This window comes from Folsomia candida, unplaced genomic scaffold (assembly GCF_002217175.1).
Source record: "Folsomia candida strain VU population unplaced genomic scaffold, ASM221717v1 Fcan01_Sc031, whole genome shotgun sequence".
Lineage (NCBI taxonomy): Eukaryota > Metazoa > Arthropoda > Collembola > Entomobryomorpha > Isotomidae > Folsomia > Folsomia candida.
Window position 1 is genome coordinate 696,273 of NW_019091223.1, and position 10,184 is coordinate 706,456.

At 36.4% G+C, this 10,184-nt stretch overlaps 1 protein-coding gene across 1 annotated transcript; it reads left to right on the forward strand.

Moving 5' to 3' along the window:
• Positions 1–1,013: 1,013 nt before the first annotated feature.
• Positions 1,014–9,867, forward strand: LOC118439161. Its single transcript, XM_035860247.1, has 2 exons — positions 1,014–1,713; positions 3,466–9,867. The coding sequence occupies exon 2, from the start codon at positions 3,570–3,572 to the stop codon at positions 7,866–7,868; it is 4,299 nt and encodes a 1,432-aa protein (XP_035716140.1). The 5' UTR covers positions 1,014–1,713; positions 3,466–3,569; the 3' UTR covers positions 7,869–9,867.
• The last annotated feature ends 317 nt before the right edge of the window (positions 9,868–10,184 follow it).

A 10,184-nucleotide genomic window follows, 5' to 3' on the forward strand; every position in this document is an offset into this window, starting at 1 on the left:
CTGATAAGCTCCTGTTTGCAGTTCCTGGAGTGGAGTGAGTGCATTGAACGCGGAAGTTGAGATTGTGATATTTTAGACAGCAAGTATACGTGTGTACATATCTACTTATGCATATACAGCTTACAAAGTGTTTATGCAAATATCTCCGCCAAACCTGCGCATTGGCAGATAGTTCCATTTGCAAATTTCATAAAATTTGTGACCGATTGAGACCAGTTTGGTCGAAGTCGGAGAGCATACGTTGGGATACCTCTATTGTCAGTCATATTGATTGGCGATACCTTCTCACCGGGTTGGTAATAGTTTGATTCAAAGTGGTTAGTGTTCATCATCAAAACGGTGTGTATTTTTCACTAAGCAGTGATGCTCGTTATCACCCCGCCGGTTAATTCATACATATATTCACTCCGTTCGGTAATGATGAAATACTATTTATGTCTCTGAATGGTAAATTTTCATTAACCCAATGGTATACTTCAATACTATATGATAATGACTGTGTCGGTGAAATTATATATGTATGCACTCCGATCGGTAATGATTTAATGCTACATATTTTCCTAAGGGTGTATGTAAATAGGTATCTGTGCACGCCGATGTTATGCAAATACAGACATTTTTAAGAAGGATGTTTATGTATGTACATTTTCTGGATTTACCCATGATAATCTGGATACTTTAGGGATTCTACAGAAAGCATATGATCGATCTGATGGGGGGCTTACATAGAGGTCAAAGCATCCTATTCTTCCCATGCTAATTGTCACACACACGGGGGTAGGGTTCAAACTTCCCCGAAAATCTAACACATGCTTTACATATGTATGCACGGTCAATTGTGCAGTGAGATATTCATGAATATAAAGGAGCACATTTGACTGCTCTGCAACCCCTTGCTCAATTTGGTGACAGATTTTACAACAATACCCACAAAATCTTTGAGAAGAATGTCATTTATCAACAAGGCTCCGTTATTAAATTCTTTGGGTGTATTTTCAAAAAATGGGCTTAAATGTGCGACCCATTGTCTCGTATTCTTACATAATCTTACAGCATACGAAACTTATCTCATATTTCAAATGGTCGCAGGAATCGAACCTGGGACCTCTCGATATCCGGTCGAGCACCTTAACCGCTAAGCTACCAACTGATATCCATATCCATGCCATCTTTTCCAACCAACATATCCCTCCCCATGTGATAAATATTTTCTTACAATTGTTGCAGGATTTCGACACGATTAGAAACTTTATGAACTGAATAGAAAAAAATTAAACTAGAAACCCAAACTGCAAACTTAATTAAACCACACTTTATGTCTCAAGTCAATAAAGCGATGTTGGGAGCCATTAAATTTAAACTGATAAGCAGATTAGATATCGTTCAAGCTGAAGTAAATGAAGCGTCGCAATCATTTCATGACTCAGATCAAATTTAGATCCTCGCCCGATCTGTCCAGTCGACTAAATTGTTTTAGTTGTATAATCGACATGGAGGTAAAATTTGAGCCAGATGACAACTTAAAAATCCATCCTTCCGACTGGGACACAATTCTGAAAAAAAATTTACGTCCGCCTAATCCAACGTTCTCCACGAAGGGTTTGAAGCTCGACAAGAAACTGCAGCTGGAGCCTCATCCATCAATCGGGGACTTGGCAAAATTGGCTAAAATCGCATACTCTGGCTTTGATGATGCCAAAAAGGAGTTGGAATGTAAGTTTTTTTTCTTCAATATTTGCCACCTATGTACATATGTATACGGTTCCAACTTGAGTACAACTCGTTCGTTTGATCGTTAGTTTTATACAAACAAATTAATATAGAGATGGTAAGAGGCTGTACATTAAGAATGACATCGATTGTTTGGAGTAACGGTTAACCTCGACGTGCCACAAGACCAATACATGTAAATGAATAGAACCCAATTGGTTTTATCGTGTTACGCGGGTTTTGTCGTGATTTATTTGTGTTTTACTGTTATTTATTGGGTTTTAACTGGATTTTGCCGTAAAACTTAAACATTGAAAAAATCACTAATATGTTTGACGAATTTGTTTCACTGGAGCCAAGCAGTTTTTTCACTACTATTGTAAGTTTCAAAAACGCTAAATAAATTAACAATGGCCAACATCTCTGTGATTTAGTGCTACCAAAAATTAATTTCGTAACGAACAGTTTTATGTTTGGACAAGGAGGATTTGTGAATTGGATGGATAATAGTTGCAAAATGTTTTTGAATTTATTACTTAAAAGTTTTTACTTAAAAGTACAAAACCTATTAAAACCCAATAAACCCAATTAAGTCCCACTAAAACCAATTAGAACTCAATTAAACCAATTAAAACCCAATAAAACCCATTAAAATCGTGGGGTTTTCCGAACCCTAAACCGAATACATTCTTGTTGTAAGGTCCTAAGCATGACATCGTTTAATTACCACTACACCAAATCCAGAATCCAGACATGACAGGATGAAAGAAGGCAAACAATTTTGCCATGGATAACTCCACCTCATATCGTAGTGTCGCCATTCATTCCAGACGGGCTGGTTATCTACATACATATGTACATATTTTATCTATTTACATTTCTACATAAATCCGTGATTTGCCTGATTTACATACATATATACATATCCTAATTGAAATGCGTATGTCGGTATTTTAATATGTAGCATGACTTTATGACTGAAAAAGTTGAGTTTGCTATTGGACATGATAGAGCAACTATCTGGGATCACAAAGATGTAAATTTTTTGAAAATCTGACCAAAACTCGATTTTTGACGATGATTTTAGTTCGGCAACTCTGGGGGTTTGGGCGCCTTTGAGCGGGTGTGGCGGGCGTAAATGGGCTCATGGAGTCTAACCCTCCTTCACTTTTTCTACACTCATGCAGTACTACAACATATCCAAAGTAGATCGAAATCGGGGCCCGACAAGTAGTGACCTTCTACTCCTGAGGAGGATTTAGCCTCTGTATACATATATGCTACCCTTCGGTGATAAATTATTACCCGAGCGGTAGAGTTGCATAGTACCTCCGCCGGTAACAATATCGTCAAAAAATTATTGAGAGTGTACGCATAGACTAGCATGTCAAGATAAAAAGTGCACACTACCAAACACAAGAAGGATGAATTTATTTGACCCATTATTCCAGAAAAGCACAGGCAAATAGTATAACATTACTTATCAAAGGCTGATTAGCGTATCATTTTTTATTTGACGTCAAACAGATAATTCTTAACTCTATATGCTCAAGTTATTTATTGTTCGTCCTTTCTAATTTCGTTTATTGAAATTAAATAAACGAAAAAATCATGTAACTAAATACGTGCAACAATTTGACCACAGTGTGAATATTTCCTCTGTTTGCACATTTAATATCTTTTAAACACTTTTCATGCAAATTATAACCCAAATCAAGACCAATTTGTAATTCAAAATCGTTTGCAAAAATGCAGGAACGACACTTGCAAAAGGCCACCTTGAAGCGGATCTGCAGGGGATAGTGAATAACCAGAAAACACCACAGCTAAACTCTGCCTGTACCTTCGTCTTAAAAGTCATGGGAGCTGTCGAAAAACTTCAAAAAGACACATCCGACCCACCACCACTCCAACACATCATCACTGGACACTCCCTCGGCGGTTGGCTAGCTCAGGTGGCCACATACGCCGTAAAATATTTAAAACTTAGCGCATCAAGCTTTGTCCCGTATAATGGGGACCGGTATCACCCACACTGTGTCGTTTTCGACAGTCCTGGCACTCGCCAAATGCTTGATTACATTCACTCATGTTCCAAATTTGGACAACATCTGGATTTTCACACCGTTAGGTTGGAAATTTGCAATTACGTACTTTATCCAAATTTTGTTAACGTTACCAATCCTCCATTCGGAGATATGGTGCAGATTAGTTCGGAACAGATTACAGGAGCATTTGAAGAGTTTGATCCTCTCAAGGATACACTAATTTCACATTTAAGTCACGTAGGCAGGTTTCATCGTATTGATTTATTTGTAAAAATTCTAAACGGGGGGAACCCGTTTCGGCAAAAGGCCATTCCGCTGACGAAGCCGTCGCTATTTAAAAAATCTATAAAGATTGTCAAACGTTCCTTGCAATTTATCAAAAATTCCTTGTCTTCCTCAGTTTTTGGTGATACGGATGTAAACTTGGATATGCGATTAAATGGCGACGTATCATACCAAGTAGTAAAATGGCCATTTGTAGTATTTCAGGGATGGAACACTAAAGTAGATAAAGCTATGAATAGTTGGGTAAACTTAATTTGGAACGGGATATCTCCCGTACTGGATAAAAATGCTAGACGACGGTTGTCCGAGTGGGTTTCTCGTGCCGATATACACTGCGGAAGTATATCCACCAAGGATGATGAGGTTAGTTTGTCAACGACCAGACTGAGCGAGACTGAGAAAAAAATTACAGAACAATTTAAAAGAATTCGATTATGGAAGAAATACATCCGACATGATAAAGTACATAAGATTTGTAGTCCGGAACTGAAACCTATTTTCGATAATATCGACAAATTTTCCGCTGAAATGGGAAGGATCAGTTTTAAAAATCAAGAAACATACAAGCTCATTAAAAATTGCTGCTCATTTAATCTCCAAACTGAATTACGAAATGGGATTAAAAATCTTCCAGATTATGATTTTACTTCCGTTTTACTTGAGAGTGAGTCATTCTGTGATGAAATGCTGAACAAATATTGTGGTGTAAAATTTACCCGCACGGATCCACTTAAACGTTACAATGTAAATAAGAATACGGCCACAATTTTGACATCAACCAGTAAAGATTTGTTGACTTTGACATTGCTCAAATTCATCTTTTTGAAACACAATGGATTTAACGCCGCGCTTAAAACAGCTTTAATTTTGAAATATGATTCTAAGAATAAAAAATCTAGACCAAAACTAGAAATAAAACTGAGTGGTATTACCTTAATAATAATTAACTGTATCGATGTGTCGGATGATGAAATTCACAAATTTTCGTCCAATCCATCAATTAAATATGTTTGGCTAAGACAGTGCACATATATCAAACAGACTGTTACCCAAGATTCTGACGAGCCATCACCAAAAAGAAAAAGAATGATAACCCCCAACTCTTTCGAACTGGCTAATTTTGAAGTTGACACTGACTTGTTAGAATGCTTGCTTTCAAAGGAAATATGTTTGCAGGGGCATCCGCGCTTGTTGAGAGATGTCATTCATGATAAGCAAGACGAGTTTAAAGAATTTCTAAAATCATCACCATCCACCATCTTATCTATTCTCGAGGGTAGTCAGGAAAAAATCGGTCACACTCCAAAATCCGTGTTCAGCCTTAAGAGCTCATATTTTGAAATTGCGCGTAACATGAATAGTGCAGAATTAGTAGGATACTACTCAAGAGAACTGACAAAATACGAAACCATTGTTGTATTTGAGTGCAACAAGGAGGATTACTTGCATCAGCAGGGAGTGCTTGAACCGCTTTGCCAGACAAAAATAAGGATTATTATTTTACCAGCGAACTCATTTGTTGAATTCCAAAGTATTTGCACGAGTGAACCCGACTGCGTTGTTGACCACGTTCGTTGCAGCGACGATTTCAATGTTAACCAGCCATTCCACCGTGTTTTGCAATATATTCCTAATTTTTATATTAAGAGGAAAATTAATAAGCCAGGTATTGATTTGGAAGCAGCTTGTAATTATTTGAAATTTGAAATGGATAAAAAGTGCTATATAGGGCATAACTTTAAGGTAGAAATTCATAAGAATGATAGCCAAAATGCGACAAATTCTTCCTGTAAATCACTCTTTCCGAAACTGAAAAAACGTGGATCAATGCGTTTCGTATCACGTAATAATAGTTACATTGGTGTGGCAGGCGACGTTCACAAAACAGAATTTGCGTTCGCAAATGTTGAAGTACATGAGGACGACCTACCTTTAGACAACCGGTTCATAATTTTCTCCGACGAACCCGGGATGGGCAAGTCAACAACGGTGGTCAAGCTGGCAAACAGAATTTTGCAACAAAATGCTAAAAGAAGTAATATGCATTTTCTAATCGTTATCGAACTCAAAACTTTGGAGAACATTGAGCTAAGTGATACTGATTTCGTATCCAGTTTTGTTAATTGCATTTCTGCAAATCAAAAGTTTAATGAATTTTCGAAATTTATATTGCGTAATTTTATTTTATTGGGCAATATGGTAACAATTATAGCGGATGGGTTCGACGAAATGACGATTGAAAACAATAAACTGTGGACAAACGTTCTCCTTCAGATTCGTAAGCAAACAAAAATTAGGATAATTATCACGACTCGTCGTCACGATTCGGATCTGCTGCAGAGCACTTTGTGCGTCCTGGAGCATACATTTGTCCCCCTAAGAGACTCGAAATCTGTTGAGGAGAATGAGAAAATACAGTTTCTTGTAAACCTGTGGTCCACTGCGATTCGATGTACCAACGAACAAACTTCGGAACTCACACTGTTAACAAAATTTGCTACTCAGGTAATTCTAGAAGCACACTCGCATCTTGTTCAAGGTAGAGAGAACTTTCTCGGGGTGCCCCTACAGTTAAGAATTTTGTCGGAAATTTTCCTTGATAATGCGATTGATTACGTCGTAAGTGAAGGAAAAAAAGGAGCAATTGAAGACTTGAGGGAGGTAATATCTTTGAGCTATATTTATCAAAAATTTATCGATCGGAAGTACCATATTTACCTCTCTCAGAAAAATGGGCTTCCAAATTCATCCGTGGCAGATAGACATGTTTCAGCACGTTTGGATGAATATATGTACAAGATTGCAGTTGAGATAATCAATTGTTCGGAAGATTACGATTCATTAATTACCCGAGTTTGTGGGAGAAAATTACTATGTCCTGATAAAATGGTTGTCGACGATATCATTCGACTAGGCATTGCATACGAGGATAAGGGGGCAAAAAACCTACAATTCATTCATCGCACATTTGCCGAGTTTTACGTGGCAAAATTCCTCGCAAGCGAAATCGATCGTCTTTCTCATCATGGAAATAATTCATTTGAAGAGGATGCCAAACTACTTACAAATATACTTTTACAACGCGAACCAGCTAACCATTTTGCCCTATTTTCATTCTTAGACGATATGATAAAAGCGAGACTGGCGCAAGGTTTAGGTTATGCCAATTTTCCAAAGTTTAAAGATAGTAACAGAAGGTTACAACGTGATCTGAAATTATCTCAGGACTTATCTCATGTAGGTGGAAGATATTTTTACCTAGAGGATTTCCTGATAAAAGTGGTGAACCGTTCTGATATAGATTTCGCATTTATATTAAAAGAATCTAAATTCGGAATATTGCACGGATATGTGTGTGGTGTCGAACCACTTGCTTGGATGGTCTCGTTCCTTCGTACAATGTTGAAACCTAAGGTTGCATTTAGAAAAATGAAATGGTTGAATTTTTATTATACTGATTATTCTCCAAAAGTTGTGAAACTTTTAGATTGTGGTGTGGGTAGTGTAGAATTGCTATCGATAAATGACATGATACAAAAATTTGACAAACTTGAAAATAGTGATGGCGATTTAAAAACATGTATTTTGCATAATCCAATTGCATACTTAGTTTTCACGGATGAAAGTAGAGATACATTTTTTAATTTAATCGAGAACTGTGTCCGTAGATCGCCAGATCACGTGGAACTACAACATTCAGACAGAGATAATATTTCCACAATCAGGAATAGGTGGGAGGCTTCTATTGATGGAGATTTGGTTAGATTAATTGAAGACAGATCAGGCCTTGAATTTTCGAAGAAAAGGACAATGCTCCGTATATAACCAGCTTTTGTTAAAACATAAACTCCTTAAACGTGCTGAGAAAGGTTAAATTTCTATGCATAAATTAGTGTATTTACATAACTGCGGGAAACATGTAGTTAGCGGATGTCCATAAATTATGTTGCTCGTGACGTGGGTAGCAGGATAAAAGTCTTGGGGGACAGGTCGATTTGTGCCACAAGTGGAAAGGGGGTGTAACGCGTGACAAGGAGAGAGGGAGGGGCGGAAAAGAGTCACTTCTTCGCGACATAATTAATAACCGTTCTTTTGTCAAATTATCTCCAGCATATGCAGTGCCCGTGCGACCCCAAAAATTAACCCGGGCAAAACATATTTGTGCGCCCCTAATTTTTCCCTTCTTATTTCTATATCTACATGATTTTTTCGAGGGGTAAAAAAAGGTCGTAAACCTAAATTTTCAATTTATCTAAAAATTAGTCATTCGATAATTTAATGAGAAAATCTAGAAAGAAATCAATTTGCTCAAAATGTAGGTCTTTCGCATTAAAAATTCTGATGCACTTGGGACCAATTTTATTTTTTCGCGAAAAAATAAGGACACTAATAATTTTTTCCAGAATGCTCTAATTCGAGCCTGGAACTTGCATTTTAATTTTTTTACAGCCAAAACCTCTGATTTTGTAAATTCTGGAACCTTTAAAATTCGAAAAATTCGGAAACATATTGATTAGCAATAAAACGTCCTTACGTGGCTTATAAAAATTCATCGGCAGTATTAAATGAAATTTAAAGTTGGCCAGAATTTGCTTTAAGGAATTTCAGAAAGTAAAAAAATGTTAAACGTAAAATGACGCGAAAATTGAATTTTAATAAATCAGATATTTCTTCTGAACAAACATGTTTCTGAATTTTTTAAGGGGCTGTCAACTTCGAAAAGTTCAAGATTTGTGAAAACCAAATTGTTTGACTGGAGAAAGGTTTAAAATTCGCACCTCGACAAAGTACAATTAGCCTAACGTAAATCTGAATTTTACATGTTAAATCGTCACACTGTGAATGGAAAAATTAACTTGAATTTTGGTACCCGTGATTTTGCACACGAGGGTTCATTTTTGTGTCACAAATATTTCTATGTTAAAGTCAAAGGCGGCGTTCGAAAAACGGGAATTTTCTAGAAATCTCATGTGTAAGGAATTTTTCGGGAATTTTTGGAGGCTCTTGAATAAATGTAATTAATTCAAGAATCCAATTTATTCAAGATAGGATTTCTGTACATGGTAGTGACATTAGAAATTCAATTCACGTGAAAATCCTCAAAATTTCAAAATTCCATGCTGAATCCGATAACTTAATTAGCATTATTAATAGTGAAGATATGTATGCATGGTTTAGAGAAGTTTATTTCAACTTGCTTCAAAGTTTTATAAAAATCCCACGAACACATGATAGCATTGGGGTTTTCAGGGATTAGTTTACAACAACAATCACAAAAACTTAAGCCCATAAAAACCAAAATTGGCAGACCCTACTCAAAGACAACTGAAAAATACCACTCATTGCTGTGGAATATTCAAAAGAACTTTACTTTAATCAGCTTCACTTTGATTTTTTTACCAGGATTATGCCAATAAATTACTTTACATATCATATAATCGTTGGCGCCCTCCGACGCCCCTCGGCGCCTCAGCGCCCTGGGCAACTACCCGGCTTGCCCGCCCCTCTCACGGGCCCTGAGCATATGTAGAAATACGTGAACACACATGAGCATCAATTTATTGATTACATTTTTCACTTAAATAATATGAGGAAAAAAATTGTATTTAGAATTACTACATTCACATTTATTGATGAATTCAGACATACCTATGTACATACATATGTATGAATTGTAATATATTATATTATTTACGCTCCGACAACCTGTACAGTCTGGTTTTTCTGAAACCATTTTCTGATTTGTTTAAGTATTTAGTTGAACTCTGCGATACACCATTTTACTTTTAAAAATAAAATACTATCTTACCTGTAACCACATGTACTAATGAGAGTTCACCCTGTTCATTCGGCCTGAAAAACATATCCATATTTAAATGTTAATGTACGTAGATACTGGTATACGTACATACATATGCCTGTACTGAACACACATCAGACAATGGGCCCCATGTAGTGTAATAGTAATACGTAAGTTATATTTTTCCTTCACGAATTTCTAGCCGGAAAAAATAATTTGCCCGGGGAATTTTGAAAGCAAATATGATAATTTGCACATTTTATTCATGATTATGAAGAACATTACCACATCCTAGTTTTATTCTATTTCTCATATTTTTGTAATAATAATTCAACAAGTGA